A 16,419-nucleotide genomic window follows, 5' to 3' on the forward strand; every position below is an offset into this window, starting at 1 on the left:
ATTTGCACATTTATGGAGCACCTGCTGACTAAGAGCCATTCACACTAGACAGATATTTATCCATCTGCTTCAATTAGGAAATAAAGGCACTATTTATGGTCTCATAGTGTTGAGTGTTTGGGCTATAAATACTGCATCTGATATACAATTCCCTCTCGGACCAGCAGCTAGGTTGATAATGAGGGTCTCCTTGCCACTTTTTCCTCCATTAATATCCATTGAAGCAGAAGCTGTGCTACATTTCAAAAATGTTATTGTAAGTAACATTAATACTACACAATCTGAACCATTTAAAGATGACTTGTCATGTCCTCTGACCAGTGGGCCTGGCTACATACCTTTACAGCCGTATCCATGCTGATTCAAAATGCAAAAGCGTTATATTGATCCAACACAAATGTTACATCGCTAGCGTCCATTCACACATCGCTGATTTTCTGCTGATTTTTTTCTCAGATTTTGGTGCAGATTTGCAGCAGGTTTCACCCCTTTAATTTGAATTCAAAAGAAAAGGTGAAATCTGCTGATCTGTGCCATAATCCAAAGAAAAATTTGCAGCAAATCAGCAATATGTGAATGCATCCTAAAAGGGTTACTAACATTTCAAACAACTTGTACTTATATGATAGCCCCTGTGATGATTACTATGTACTTTATTTACCAAAAATTTAGTTGTTTGTGATGAAAAATCCCTCTTAAGTGCTTTCTCCATCCCCTCTAGCTTGCTGCCAACTGTTTGCTAGCTCTTGATTAACAACAGAATGCAAAAATGGCAGAGTAGATGATGAGTCATCCTTCCCATTGAGGTGTATGCAGAGAGCAGAGAGGGAAAGGGAGGGAGAGACACTCACACATAGACTTGAACGCTGGAGCTAATGGTGTTGATACACATGTAAACTGCTAAATCTTTTTGTACACTCCTACACGATGACGTTATGTCTGTGTGTAAGAGACAGAAAGCAAGATCTCTGCATTTCTGTGTGTACAGTCTATAGAACACAGCACAGCAGCAACTCCCCCCACCACTTCTGAGAGGATGGAAAAATAGATACATGCCCTGCTCAGATAAAATGGGAAAAATACAGGATACAAGTCATATAATGGCCAGGAAGAGGGTTATTCCTCAACTACAGTCACATGGCAGCTTATTCTGAAAAATTATCTGAAAACTGAGGTACGCTTCAAGGTGGATCTCACTCTAAGTAGAGATGAGTGAGTATACTCGCTAGAGGCAATTGCTCGAGCGAGCATTGCCTTTAGCGAGTATCTCTCCACTCGAGACAGAAGGTTCGGGTGCCGCTACTCACCGCTCCCCCGCGCCGGCACCCGAACCTTCCGTCTCGAGCGGGGAGATACTCGCTAAAGGCAATGCTCACTCGAGCAATTGCCTTTAGCGAGTATACTCGCTCATCTCTAACTCTAAGCAACATAAAGTTTTTACCTTTCTTGCATTTTTATTATTTGCCCAGTTCACCAAGCATTTGGTTGAATTGGCAAATTGATATATCAGATTTTAGCTTTTGGAGAATTTTAGACTATATGAAGTTCTTTAATGGAGAATTACAAATGAGTAAAAAAGCAAGCAATTAAATAAAACTCTTTATTTACATATACAGTATAATCTTTACATATCTGAATACCATACAGTTGGAACTCAACGTATATCAGGCTACATATTCAAAAGTCTGTGGACACCTGAATATTACTTTTCTGATCAGATAAATTCCCCAATCACAATCTTAACACTATGGCAAGTCTAGAGGGCAGACTTTTTACAATCTGACTTGAGAAGGTAGCATCCTGTGACAGTTCCCCACTAAGTTCCATATGACCCGTTCTGAAAATAAGGTTTATCATAGTTATTGCAGGGGTGTTTACTTGACGCGGCAGAAATGGCTAAAGTCGCTAATTAGAACGGGGGTCTGCAAACTGTTGGCCATGTAAAGTAGTTCAGGACTTTGTATATTAGACACCAGTTATATATTGTGTTCTTCAGCAGTATTGCAGGGGGATTCAAAGAGAATGGTGCAAAAGTAAAGCTGATTTATTCTTGTATGAATTGACATACACCAGCCAGAATGACATGAAAAGATAGAAGAACTCTTCAAGTTGGTGACACTAGACGACCTAAATCAAAGCCACTCCGCTGCAGTACAATCAATAACAAAGGAAATGCTCGGATGCGTCTGAGCAGAACTGGACAACAGACTTGACACCAATGGCGCCCACATCAAACAGCTGTAAGGTGCATGACAAACTTGAAGACTTGAAAAACTTGACTAAATCAGCTTAACTTTTGCATCATTCTTTTAGAACCACTCTGTAGATTTACTTTTAAAGACTGAAACTGAATATAAGTTAGAAATAGTCTAACCTGGCCCCTTCCCCAAATCTACTAACATTTAAAGTATAATTTAGGTTCACCTTTCAACACCCTTGTAGTGTGTTTAAAAAGTTGAGTAATTTTGCAAATACATTTATATTGTAGTAATCTTGCGATATACGCAGATTTGTATTCAGATTCCCATTGATTGCTACTGGAATCAGTCAATAATCTGTGACAGACAAGCCCCTACTAACTATCTGAGCTCCTATATAATTCAGTGCCCTGTATTCTAGGCCACTTGGGTTTGTACAGTGCCTAGTGCAAAAATGTAATCTCCCAGAATGCCAACCAGGGAATGTGAGCTCAGAAGTATGTAGAATTGTAACGTTAAATCTGTAAAGTAATGTAAATACAAAATTACTGGTATTTCATATGAAAACTTTAAAAGGACATTCAAATTCGATCCTAACATTTCAGGGCAATGCAATCACAATACTCATGCAGTTATGCTGTTTGGTTCTGGTATTGGGTATTTTTATAATATTTACACTATATACAGAAGATTAGCTGCTGAATAGAGATGAGCGAGTATACTCGCTAAGGCACATTACTCGAGTAGTGCCTTAGCCGAGTATCTCCCCGCTCGTCTCTAAGGATTCGGGGGCCGGGGAGCGGCAGGGGAGAGCGGGGAGGAACAGAGGGGAGATATTTCCCTCGCCCTCTCTCCCCCCCGCTCCCCACCGCAACTCACCTGTCACCCGCGCCGGCCCCCGAATCTTTAGAGACGAGCGGGGAGATACTCGGCTAAGGCACTACTCGCTCGAGTAATGTGTCTTAGTTAGTATACCCGCTCATCTCTACTGCTGAATAAGAAAATAACTATATAAAAGTACGTGGGCCATATTTTTGCCATAGTCTGTCCCGTGAAGAGAATGCAGCCGATAGCCACAACATTGAGTGTATCACTCCGCTGTATAAATGTGGGCTTTGTTGAGTCTGAGAAGTAGTAGTTGGTGTTAGAATTTGTAATAGTTTTTTTTTTCCCCCTAAAAACTATTTTTTCACCTGTCTATGAGTTTGTTAGCAGCAAAGTGATTAGGTTCAAGAAGCCATGTAGCCTATAACCAAACCATCGGACCATTTATAACATCTTGGAACATTTTGTACAATGCCACATATTAATTGTCACACAAAAGAATACAAAATAGAATTTCACATTTTTTCTTTGTTATTCGTTTGGCTGTAAACAGAATTAAGGCCTACAGATTGTTTCCGTCTCTCTTCTCTCTCATTCTCCTGCAAAATGTTGCCACGTAGGATTTCCACTCTCTCGCTTGGGCTCATTACGTGAGGGGCGAAGATATAGTCATAAATCAAGCATGCAAAGATTGCTCCTGTTATCGGCCCCACCCAGAAAATCTGTTGGGAGGTTGAGAAAATAGCCAGATTACTTCTCGGAGAAACACATCAGACTTAAAATCATGTAAGGATTTACACTAAAAGGTTTGCACCACAGGGAGAAACTATCGGTGGGACCCTAACCAATCAGGAGAATGGGTGTTCTGTAGGCCCATATATGAATGTAGCAATAATCAAGCATGCACACTACATTTATTTTAACGGGACTGCCGGAGATGGCCAACTGCGTGATCTTGGCTATCTTCGGAAGTTCCACTGAAATGAATGCAGTGGTACACACATGTTAGACTGCTGACACATGTTAGACTGCTGCTTTATTCATTCATTCATTTGGGACCTCGTTCTCCAGATCAGAGGGGACCTCAGTGTTCGGATGCCCATCAATCAGATAGCTATTTCCTATCCTGTGGATAGAGGATAACTTCTATTTTTCAAACTGTGCTTTTCAATTCTAGGGGGAATGGGGTAAATTACCTGTCGGGGTGAAATGGACATCATCCATTAAAGGGAACCTGTCATTAACTATAAGCACCATAAACATAGTTATGTGGTGTCCCACTTTGAAGTTAGTATGTGCACACCAGCTTGACTCTCATCAGAAAGCTGTGCTCATGCACTCCCATAAAGACGAATGGGAGCATGCGCACTGTCTTCTGTAAAAAGTCATGCTAGTGTGTGTGCGCTGACTTCACCGGGGAACACCATAGGAAAGAGGGAACAAGTCAATATGAAAAGAGGCTCTCTGGGCTCCATGCTACCTAAACTATAAGCACGATAACTTAGTTTATGGTACTCATAGTTGATGACAGGTTCCCTTTAAAGAATATCACCCCCATTTTACATGTAAAGGCAACTCTAGGGCCTGACTTATGTCCAAAGTTATTGAATCCTATGCCATGTCCCTTTGTGAAATGTCTAATTTTCTACTATCTTGCTATATATAGTTAATAAAATTATTTCTTTTGATTTACTGTTTGTTTAGATGTTTTCAAGATGGCAGAGTTTTTAGCAATACAGTTAAGTTTTAGCACTTATTTAGCCAGAAATGTGGTGGGTTTCTCATATTTTGTGACGACGCTCATTTTTTCATGATCCTCATCTATTAGCTGGTGTGGAGAGTGATAAAGAGGTTTTCTTGCTTCGGAGAATCTTTGCTTTAGGCTGTCTTTACATTTGTGCTTTTGATTTGAAGTAGCGGAAAATATCAGAAGTGCTGGATATGGCACATCACGGACATGAACGGTGGCTCAACTGACCTCTTTGATTATAATGGAAAACATTGGGTTTCGATCATGCTACTCAGCATTTTACCAGAGAAAGTAACTCAGCAGTGCTGTGCCATTTTGTCCCAAGATTTTGGATCTAATATGCAATGAAGACTCTCAACAGAGCCTCCAACGCAAATGTGAACAATGTCTTAAAGAGACAGCTGTTTCATGTCATCTGGGGTGCTGTGGGAAAATTGAACATTTGCTGAGGTTCAGATCAGAGATGCTGGGTAGTTTATGGTGGCTTTACATGGGCCAACTTTGTCCCATGTAAAAAGGTGACCTAACAGGATCGCTCACTGGTTTTAGGCTCACCGGCTTGTGTAAACAGGCAGTTGCTGATCTGTGAATGACTGGTTGTTTATTGTGAATGGAGGTAGGTGGCCAAAAGAGATCTTTGTAATGCTCCACTTCCATTCAGTGAGCAATTATCATTTTTGCGTAAAAATACAGGAGCTGTAATGGTTGGGACGGATTTCGGGGTTTTAAGCAGTGGGACACCCTGTGATCAACTTATTATCATGAGACCCTTGTAATAAAAAGGGATTTTTCAAAGTTCACACCACCTTTAACATTTAGTAACTTGCAATACATAATCAATTACTTTATTATATCATTAGCTTTTGGTCTGTATGCCATAACAGCCTCATCAGGAACTTTGTGTTTATTCTGTTGTACCCCTTCATTTCAAATACTTGATGTATTTTCCATGTTTAAGAGCCCACAGATTGTTCAGAATGGCAAAGCAGTTTTATGGTCATGTATCAACAGTGTCATTTCTTTTAACACTGATATCCTGGGTCTGGAACTAGGACATTTCATTCATGTAGTGCCAAATTACATGTTTTACGTGTCCTACATGCACACTATTAAAAGGTTGGCAAAAAAACTACCACAGATGAGTGTATACATATGGTGGTATGTAGCACCTGCTTAAAGGAGTTATTTCAAAATCTAAAGTTATGCCCCATCCACGAGATAGGGCATAACTTTATGATTGGTGGAGTTCTCACTGCTGAGACCTCCACTGATTATGTGAACAGGGGTCTCATGTTCCTCTCTTCTCACATCTTCCATCTGCAATGATGTCAGAATGAATGAAAGGCTGTCCACACATGCATGACTGCCACTCTATTAATTCCAATGGGGCTGATAGAAATGGCTAAGCTTTGTACTCGACCAATCTCCAGCATTCCCATTGAAAGTGAATGGTGTGGTACTGCCCTACTTTCAAGCTCCTCCTCACTGTGGGGATGCAGCGAGTCCACCTTGAGGAGGAGAAGGGGAAATGGGATCCTCATTCTTGGGATGGTTGTGGTCTCAGCAGTAAGAACCCCACCAATCATTAAGTTATCCCCTATCCAAAGACTTTGGGTTAGCGCTTTTAACCATGCCCCCTAAAAAAATATTTGAATCTTCAGAACTTGAGATAAAACATTGAAAAGTATGGCATACAAAGTTTCTGCAATATTCTCCATTTTTGTATATTATGACTCATGAACAATTGGTATATAAAGAGTAGGATAAAGAGTGAAAATAATGTACTTTAAAAATTCTTACCCAGTGGTATGTGAAGTTTTCTGTAATCAAAGCTGGACCAAAAGACCGCGCTGGATTCATGGAACATCCAGTGTAGTAAATCTAGAAAGAATCAAAGTGCCATTAACCAGAATCAGAATAAACTGTATGGACTAAGTAGAGTGTTCCGCTTTAGAATGCTCCACCCAATGGCAAGAGAGCTGTTATGCATACACACACACACACACACATATATATATATATATATATATATACACACACAGTATATTTAACTTATGAATTAGACATATAGTGCATTATTTTATCATGAGATATAGATCAATTTGGAAGGCACGCAACATCCAGTGGTGACTTCCAGGATGCTGGACAGAGATGGCAGAAATCATTTAAGTAAACATGTATTTGATTTGATAAATGGATGAAAAATATTACATATGAAATATATTGAGGAAGGAGGGGATTGGTTTGAGCGACCTCTGAAAGGCATTGCTTCTGTAATAGACTTCAAGATACCCACTTACACCTGTCCATGTATTGAGCTTCCTTCATTATATAGGGGAGTGATGTAAGTATGTTTTGTAATCCAAATTGGAGGTAGTTACCCACACTCCCATTTGAGCGCCCGTCCCACTTCATTTGCATATTAATCAGAATAGTCATTGCAGTTGGAGTTTCTATAGTGGAAATTGTGAAATCATCTTATAACTGGCCCATAATATTCTAAAAATCTGCAACCTGTCTCAAGTTTGAGATGGATATCATTACAGCTTTATTATAGGTCAACTTGTTTGACAGTGATAAGCAGAACATCTGGTGAGCATGTTGACTTATCAGTCTGATTATAAAAAGAAGCAAAAAAGTCAGTGTTTAGTCCATGGCGAGAAGATGTCTACAATCTGGAATTATCTTCACTAAGATAGTCCACCACTTTATAGCTCTAGGCGCCATCCTACCGATGGTTAAAGGGAACGTGTCATATCTTATGATCCCCATAAATTAAGGTTATAGGCTCATAGGACATGAACCGCAGAATCCAGTGATGTGACTGTCTCACTCACCTATCTCCCCATTCCCTCATTGTCCACTCGGGAAGCTGGTGCTCGGTGCTTGCTTGAGACTAAAGTCTTTATTCCGTGTGCGCATGCATGGAATGAAGAGATGATTCCTATGCATACACCAAATGCCAGTTCCCTTGGGGTACAGCGAGGGAATGGAGAGGTAGGTGAATGTGACAGTCACATCCCTGCACTCCTTGGACTTTGTCCTATGAGCCATATGTGTGCTGATAGGATATGAATGATCATATGACAGTCCCTCTAATATGAATTATTGATTTCTTGATCCCAGGTCAGTGTAAGAGAACATGTGGATTATTTTCCATAAATACATAATTTTGAGGCATATATTATATTAACAGTACATACCCCAAGCAAGTGTCCCAATACCACAGACAATCCTATGGAGATGGCTGGGCAACCAATGTTGTCCGTCCTCCGACTATCCGTTGTAGCAAAGATGCAGAGGACCAATTGCATGGTAAGGCAGATCTCTACGGCAAGTGCTTGTCCGGCGGATACATTGTTGCTCGGCTGTTTCAATATAGACAAAACAATGTGTTGGTTATAATTACAAAGAAGACACAATTAGGATTTAATCACTGCACGTGTATATACAGAATATGGAATGACAGAGAATAAAGTCAGATCCCATTTGCATTTAACGAGCCATTTAACATCTTAACGTTATGCACTAGGAATTTAATTTAATAGTATTACTCCAAGACATACAGATGTAGCAGAGCCAAAGTGTTTTAAAGTTCTCACAGCTTATTCATCATAAACTTAGATAATGCAGTAAGTGTAACGTATTGTGGCAAATGTCATAGCCGGCTATGCTACATCTGATAGCCTCCGCTTGCTGAATATTTTAGTATTACTGACCATCAGTGTTTGGTAACAAATATAAAATGTGTTAAATTTATATGTTTTTCAAAAATCTTTTTTTTAATCTCCAAAAGTGCAGAAAAAACACAATTCAAAAATGCAGAAGTATTTTTCTAAAAATTCATGCACTTACCTGGTTCACTCCAAAACCACCCCTGATGTCGGCTGGTACAAACTCATACAGTAAAGCAGCTCCTATCACTGCTCCCAGCATCTGAGCGATCACGTAGAAGAAGGTCTGGACCAGAGATATTCGGGCGCCGACGAGGAGTGCTATAGTCACAGCAGGGTTTATATGGGCTCCGCTGATGTGACCTACAGCTTGGACCATCGTACCTATTCCCAAGCCAAAAGTAAAGGCTATTTGTAAGACGGTTGGCAAAGCTCCTGACCATGATAGCGTTGAACCCAGGCCAACAAAAACAAATATAAGGGTTGCTATCAGCTCGGCTAGAAAGGCCTTAAAATTAAATCCCGCGCATAGCTCCTTAAGCATGATTACAGTCTATAAAAGTTAAAGAGACTCAAAATGAATCCCTGCTGGTGTTCAGCCTTCTGCTACTGTTTACAGGACAATGGAAGCACATGTTAGGGATGAAGTTATATATCGCCTTGAAAAACAGGAATCATGCCAGCTTGTTCCAATGAAAGGTGTGGTGCAGCTGCCAGTCAGAGAAAATGGAAAATTTACTACGCATGACACGTTCTAGCAGCAATGTGCAACTCTAGAAATATAATTTGATGTTGTGCTCCACCTACCACAGTGCTGAATCCCGGTAATTAACATGCAAGAGTTAACTATTGCTTGCTACATAGTAAAAAAAAACTCCATTGGCTATAATCCAAGGGAAATGCTCAAGATGTGTATTTTAAACAACAGGTGATTTAGTTTTTGAAAGTCTCCTGCGTGTTTGACTTTCTATCAGTTAAAGGGATTTTCCAGGGTAAAACTATGGATGACCTATTGGTAGGATGGGTCATCAATAGCAGATCATTGGTAGTGTACAAGTCGGGGATTCTGCTAGCATTTGATGAGAGCTGCTACCAGCGGCCATAGTGCACAGAACGCCGTTCGTAGGCCGGTGGTCTGATTTAGTATTGCTTTTCTCCCATTCATTGTAAAAGCCCTTTAACTGTATTATGGAACAAATGTTTTGTGTACATGGTTAGATTTTTTTTCTTATGGTGGTCTTTCCATTAAAGCCATTTTTGATTGCTAGGACTCTGTTGAAATCCCCAGTGATCACAGGATTTGCACACCGTGAATGCCCATGTAAGTAATATAGTGGTGTATATGCATAAGAACCACTCCATTTACTTCTATACCAATCACATCAATCAGACATAGAAGTGAATGGAGTGGTGGTTTAGCATGCGCGCTGCCACTCTATTCACTTGGGGCATCAGGGAAGGCAGATCCTGTGATCACTGGAAGTCCCAGCGGTCAAACCACCAGGAATCAGACATTTTTTCCATATCATGGACGTAAATCTCTTTAATGGGAAAACCCCTTTAACAATTGCATCTCAATGCATTAAAATTGCATTGGTCATTAATTTTCTGCCCAATGTCTTATGGTATTGTAAGGATGTACCTAGGACAATGGTTCTCAACCCCAGGAGGTATCCTCATGATCTCAGGGGGATGTGCTATTCTTCCCGTCAAATCTGGAAAAACTTCCTATGGAGGCACCAAACAGAGCCTCTAACTTCACTATGAGCAAAAGCTTATTTCGATAATGTTTACATATAATCACATCCTTGGAAGTACTTGGCTGAAACTTCATGTCAGTAAGGAGTACTTGGCTGAAACTTCCTGTCAGTAAGGAGTACTTGGCTGAAACTTCATGTCACTAAAGAGTACTTGGCTGAAACTTCATGTCACTAAGGAGTACTTGGCTGAAACTTCATGTCACTAAGGAGTACTTGGCTGAAACTTCATGTCAGTAAGGAGTACTTGGCTGAAACTTCATGTCAGTAAAGAGTACTTGGCTGAAACTTCATGTCAGTAAAGAGTACTTGGCTGAAACTTCATGTCACTAAGGAGTACTTGGCTGAAACTTCATGTCAGTAAGGAGTACTTGGCTGAAACTTCATGTCAGTAAGGAGTACTTGGCTGAAACTTCATGTCAGTAAGGAGTACTTGGCTGAAACTTCATGTCAGTAAAGAGTACTTGGCTGAAACTTCATGTCAGTAAGGAGTACTTGGCTGAAACTTCATGTCACTAAGGAGTACTTGGCTGAAACTTCATGTCTGTAAAGAGTACTTGGCTGAACTTCATGTCACTAAGGAGTACTTGGCTTGAAAAGGTTGAGAAACACTGCAGTAGGATATGTGTGAACGGTGCTGGATGGTGTTTCTTGGGTCCACAAGGGAAAATGATTCAATGGACCCTCTCCATCTATGCAGAACATGTACAAATACACTTTTAATTTCCTCATAACTTGTTGTTATCTAGGCACACACAGGACATATCTTTAATAAGGTTTAATAAGTTATTTGTGAATTGATTTATATATAAAAGACCCAAGTGGCAAGTTATTAAAGGGGTATTCTGGGCCTTTTTTAACTGATGACCTATGCTCTGGATAACTCATCAGTAGTTGATGCATGTGGGTCTGCTACTCAGAATCCCTATCTATTGGTTGATCATCTATCCTGCAGTCCAGTGCATCGGGACGAATATTGTCATCAGAGGACAGGGGAGTAGAGGTGAGCGAGCGTCCTCGCTAAGGCAAATTACTCGAGCGAGTATTGCCATTTTCGAGTACATGCCCAGTCATGCCAAAAGATTCGGGGGCTGGTGGGGGGCAGCTGGGGAGAGCGGGGAGAAACGGGGGGGACGACATCTCTCTCTCCCCCCTCCCCCCGCTCCCCCATGCTCACTCCCTCAACTCACCACTCACACCCGCCGCCCCCCGAATCTTTTGGCATGAGCGGGCATGTACTCAAAAATGGCAATACTCGCTCGAGTAATTTGCCTTAGCGAGTACGCTCGCTCATCTCTACAGGGGAATAAACAGGAGCGCCATCTTCACTTTTATTGAAATCAGTGGGAGCGCCACACTTCTATTCCACTTGCTGCTCGTTACAGACAGGACAAGATGTTCGATTCTGTCAGTAGTAAAAGCAGGAAGTGGAATAGCACTTCCTGCATTGACTGCCGATGATGTCTGGCCCGCGGTACTGAGCAGCATGCCGGATAATCAGCTGATGAACAGGGATCTTGAGTGGCGGACCCCTGTCCATCAACTACTCATGACCTATCCAGTAGGTGGATCATCAATTGAAAAAAAACCAAACAGTATACCCTTTTAATCACATCAGTGTTTCCAAACTCCAGTCCGCAAGGCACCCCAACAGTTCATGTTTTCAGGATTTCCTGAGTATTGCACAGTTGATGTAATTATTGTTGGTGCCATAGGCATTGCCACAGGTGTTCTTACTATAGGAGATCCTGAAAACATGACCTGTTGGGGGTCCCTGAGGACTGGAGTTAGAAAACACTGAACTACATAGTCAATGCATATGGGGTTGTCTTCTGCTGGAATTTTTGGGGGCTCTTTTTTGTGTCAAAGTGTGGTCCACTGGAAGATCTTCTGTTACTCTGATGGCCAGTGTGTGGACTTTGGTAGCCTTTCATCTGTATGTGTATCTACTCACATAGAAGTTCCTAGTAAGACAGAAATGTATTGCTCTATTGCCATATTTCCTTATGTATTCAGACTTGGACTAGTGAATGTACTGTAGTTCATAATCTTTTATCTACATTCTATTACTCAGACAACATCCCTTCTTTTTGCACCTGTGGTATTTCTAGCATTCCACTTACTAATTTTAGAATATTCAGGTAAGTCTATTAGCTCTCCATTACACATGCTTGTGGGTAAGTTTTAAAAATTCTTCAAATTTTGCAAGACAAAACACACAGATAATTGCAGTTTTTATTCAAACAGAGATCTATGGGTAAAAAATGCACTTAAAATGCCATAAGTGCTATAGCAAAAACCATAATCGTGTGAAAAGTGCCAAAAAAATCACAAGGAATTTTTTTCAGTCTGTTTCATATACTTTTTGCACTTGTAGAAAAAGGGTATGACTTAAAGGGGTTGTCTCGAGGAAGCAGTGAAATTTTTTTTTTTGCCCAGTCCCCCTTATTAAGCAAACATTACTAATCACCCATGTAAATGACTTTTCTAGCTGGTTTGTACTTACAGTTCCAGCGTTTCAGCAACTTATAAAAAGTTTCCCCAAGATGGCCGCCGGCTCATTTCCCGTCGCTTGCTGTAGCCCGACGTGCGCGCTCCCGAGACGCTACCAGCTGTGTCTCCCTGACAACCAGACGCCCCGCAGCTGCCGACCGGACCCCGGGATTGAACGCGGCCGACCAGTCACCCACCGCCAGGCAACAGGTAACCGGCGCTAGGCCCCGACTCCCCCGCGCTAGGCCCCGGCTTCCCCGCGCTAGCCCCCGGCTTCCCCGCGCTAGCCCCCGGCTTCCCCGCGCTAGCCCCGTCTCCCCAGCGCTACGCCCCGGCTCCCCAGCGCTACGCCCCGGCTCCCCAGCGGTAGGCCCCGGGGCCCAGCGGTTGGCCCCGGGGCCCAGCGGTAGGCTCCGGGGCCTAGCGGTAGGCTCCGGGGCCACAGCGGTAGGCCCCGGGGCCCAGCGGTAGGCTCCGGGGCCCAGCGGTAGGCTCCGCGGCCCAGCGGTAGGCTCCGGGGCCACAGCGGTAGGCCCCGGGGCCCAGCGGTAGGCTCCGGGGCCCAGCGGTAGGCTCCGGGGCCACAGCGGTAGGCTCCGGGGCCACAGCGGTAGGCTCCGGGGCCCAGCGGTAGGCTCCGGGGCCACAGCGGTAGGCTCCGGGGCCACAGCGGTAGGCCCCGGAGCCCAGCGGTAGGCTCCGGGGCCCCAGCGGTAGGCTCCGGGGCCACAGCGGTAGGCTCCGGGGCCACAGCGGTAGGCCCCGGGGCCCAGCGGTAGGCTCCGGGGCCACAGCGGTAGGCTCCGGGGCCACAGCGGTAGGCCCCGGGGCCCAGCGGTAGGCTCCGGGGCCCAGCGGTAGGCTCCGGGGCCACAGCGGTAGGCCCCGGGGCCCAGCAGTAGGCTCCGTGGCCCAGCGGTAGTCCGTCACGCGTCACCCCCGTCAATCTGTCACCCATCACTTACCTGGGCGGCTGGGCTGGGCAGCTCTGCACCTTCCTCTAAGAGAGGATGGTAGCAGAATGGCCGCTCCAGCGCGCTCCCATGAGGATACAGCTCATCTGCGCATGCGCAGAAGAGCTGTAGCGGCGAGCACACTGAAGCGGCTCGTGCTCAGAGCAGAAGAGCGGACTGCGCAAGCGCGTCTAAAAAAGCAAGCCGCCATCGAATTTAGACAGAACCATGGAGACGGGGACGCTAGCAACGGAGCAGGTAAGTGTATAACTTCTGTATGGCTCATATTTAATGCACGATGTATATTACAAACGCACCAGAAAATGTCACTTTTTATTGTAGATATTGAATTTATGTCTCTATGGAGCAGAACTCAGTCACCTTAAGTGTATTTTCAACCCTCTAGTGACATAACAAATTTTATCCTTAGGCTGATTTCTCACAGCCGAGAAAATCGAGAGAGATTTGTGCGTTGTGAGACACATAAATCTCGCATGAATTTGAACCCCATTCTTGTTCATGCAAGCAGCATGCTCGGTCTGCGTGCTCCTTGGAATGCATTGCCTATTTCAATAAGACAGGAAAATACATTGCGCAGTGTATGATGTGACTCGAGTCTGATGCGAGATTTCCCATTGAAAACTATGGGAAACACTTGCCTATCTTTCGACATGGCTGAAAGATACGCCAGAAAACCGCCACTTTACCTAAGAGATGAGAGGCATTTTTGAAAGAAAAATGCCTTGCATCTGTGGGTAAATCGCACGTTGGCGAGCGCAATAGCAGGCAAAGTTTCACAACTCACTATCACGCTCACCTGTGTGTAGGTATCCTTAAAGGGGTTCTGTCATTAAAAAAAAATCCTATACTCATCTATTCCGCCAAGGAAGTCTACTAACCTTATCTTCTCCCCTATCTTCTCTTGTCTCCTGCAGTCCCGAGGGGTCACCTCGCCTCCAGCTGGCTGATTCCTCTGCTTCCTGTGACGAAGTATAGACTCACAGGCAGTCTCCTTCCTGTCCGGCAATGTACTCTATGTCACTAGTTCACAGCCCAGCAGGGAGTGCCGAGCTATTGCAAAGACTGCTCATGCCCACTGTCTCTGCAATAGATCAGCATTCCTTCCTAGCCAATGAACGCTACATCACAGGGATGTGACCTTCACCGACCTGCAGGAAGAAGAATGTGAGGAATGCAGGCTTCATAAATGAAGAAAAGGATCTATCCGGCTTGCTGTGAGATGACAAGATCAGAGAGGAGAAGATGTGATAAATAGACTGCCTGGGGAGGAATAGGTGATTATAGGATTTTTTTTAAATGACAAAACCCCTTTAACCCCTTAATGACACGGCCTATTTTGGGCTTAAGGACGCAAGGATTTTTGGCGGATTTTCTTCTCCATTTATCAAAAAATCATAATTTTTTTATTTTTCCGTTGATGCGGCCAAATAAGGGCTTGTTTTTTGCGTGGCGAACTGTAGTTTTTGATGATGCCATTTTTGAATACATAAACTATATTGTAAAACTTAAATTTTTTTTTTATGACAGCAGGGACAGAAAATGCATCAATTCTGCCATAGATTTTTTTTTTTACAGCATTAATCATGCAGCATAAATAAGACAATCCATTTTTTCTGCGGGTTGGTACGGTTACAACGATACCAAAATTCTTACATTTTTTTTTAGGTTTTTCCACTTTTCTGCAATAAAACCCCTTTTTTTGGGAAATCTTTTTTTTTTCTAAATCGCTGCATTCAAAGTCCTGTAACTTTTTTATTTTTTGATGTACGGAGCTCTCTGAGTGCTTATTTTTTGCGAGACGAGCTGTAGGTTTTTACCTTTTTTGTATGCTAATCTGAGAAAAAGCATAAAAAAGGGTTTTTTTAAAAACTTTTTTTAACATTTTTTTTTAGTTCATTTTTTTAATCTTTTTTTTTTAACACTATTTGTGTCCCTCTGGGGGACTTTCACCACAGCCCTGATGATCGCTGTAATAAGGCATGGCAGGGCTACTGCCCTGCCTTATCGCTTATACAGCGATCTCAGGCACTGGCAACACAGGACGTCAGTGTCTGGCGTCCTGTTGCCATAGCCACAGGCCGGGCTCTCGCGATAATATCGCAAGAGCCGGCCGAAGACACAGAGGGACTCTTGCGATATGTGAACTCTTTCCCTGCTGCGATCTACTTAGACGTGGCAGGGAAGGGGTTAACAGCAGGGGGGGGGCGCATCTTTGATGCCCCCCCACTGTTGCAGCAGGAGGTCGGCTGTGACTGACAGCCGACTCCTGCTGCGGGATAGCGCGAGATCATATGTGATCCCGCGCTATCCCCAGGATGTAAGTTTGCGCCCTGTGGCGGGAAGTACCCCGCTGCCAGGACGTAAACTTACGCCCTGGAGCGGGAAGGGGTTAAAAACCAGTAAATCGTATCCCCTTTTGTGTTCCAGTAGAACATTTTTATTTTTTCCTCATTGTAGCTATATGACACCTTCTATATTGCGGGAGAAGTTCTAGTTTTTATATGACCCAATATCAGGTAGATGTAATATATCGAATAACTTTTAATAATTGTATTTGCTGTGGGTAATGGAAATAATGAATCACAACAGTTTTTTTGCAATGTATTTTTCTGGCATCTACATTCTGGTATAGATATTATGTTACCTTTATAATACAAGTAGAGATGAGCGAACGTACTCGTAATGAGTACTTACGCACCCGAGTACCGCCATTTTCGAGTACTTCAGTACTCGCGCGTAAAGATTCGG

The 16,419-nt window shown here is 43.1% G+C and overlaps 1 protein-coding gene across 1 annotated transcript; it reads right to left on the reverse strand.

Moving 5' to 3' along the window:
• Positions 1-1,581: 1,581 nt before the first annotated feature.
• LOC136582819 (aquaporin-5-like) lies at positions 1,582-9,084 on the reverse strand. The gene is made up of 4 exons (XM_066584077.1): positions 8,629-9,084; positions 7,977-8,141; positions 6,574-6,654; positions 1,582-3,745 (listed from the first exon to the last, which is right to left on the reverse strand). The coding sequence occupies exons 1-4, from the start codon at positions 8,989-8,991 to the stop codon at positions 3,539-3,541; spliced, it is 816 nt and encodes a 271-aa protein (XP_066440174.1). The 5' UTR covers positions 8,992-9,084; the 3' UTR covers positions 1,582-3,538.
• Between the last annotated feature and the right edge of the window lie 7,335 nt (positions 9,085-16,419).

This window comes from Eleutherodactylus coqui, chromosome 1, assembly GCF_035609145.1.
Source record: "Eleutherodactylus coqui strain aEleCoq1 chromosome 1, aEleCoq1.hap1, whole genome shotgun sequence".
NCBI classification, from domain to species: domain Eukaryota; kingdom Metazoa; phylum Chordata; class Amphibia; order Anura; family Eleutherodactylidae; genus Eleutherodactylus; species Eleutherodactylus coqui.

Excerpts from the sequence above, each read along its gene's own strand:
- LOC136582819 (XM_066584077.1), bottom strand. The coding sequence starts at position 8,991 with ATGCTTAAGGAGCTATGCGCGGGATTTAATTTTAAGGCCTTTCTAGCC. Across the intron at positions 8,142-8,628 it reads GTGGTTTTGGAGTGAACCAG|CCGAGCAACAATGTATCCGC; the intron begins GTAAGTGCATGA and ends ATATTGAAACAG. Across the intron at positions 3,746-6,573 it reads AAAACTTCACATACCACTGG|ATTTTCTGGGTGGGGCCGAT; the intron begins GTAAGAATTTTT and ends ACCTCCCAACAG.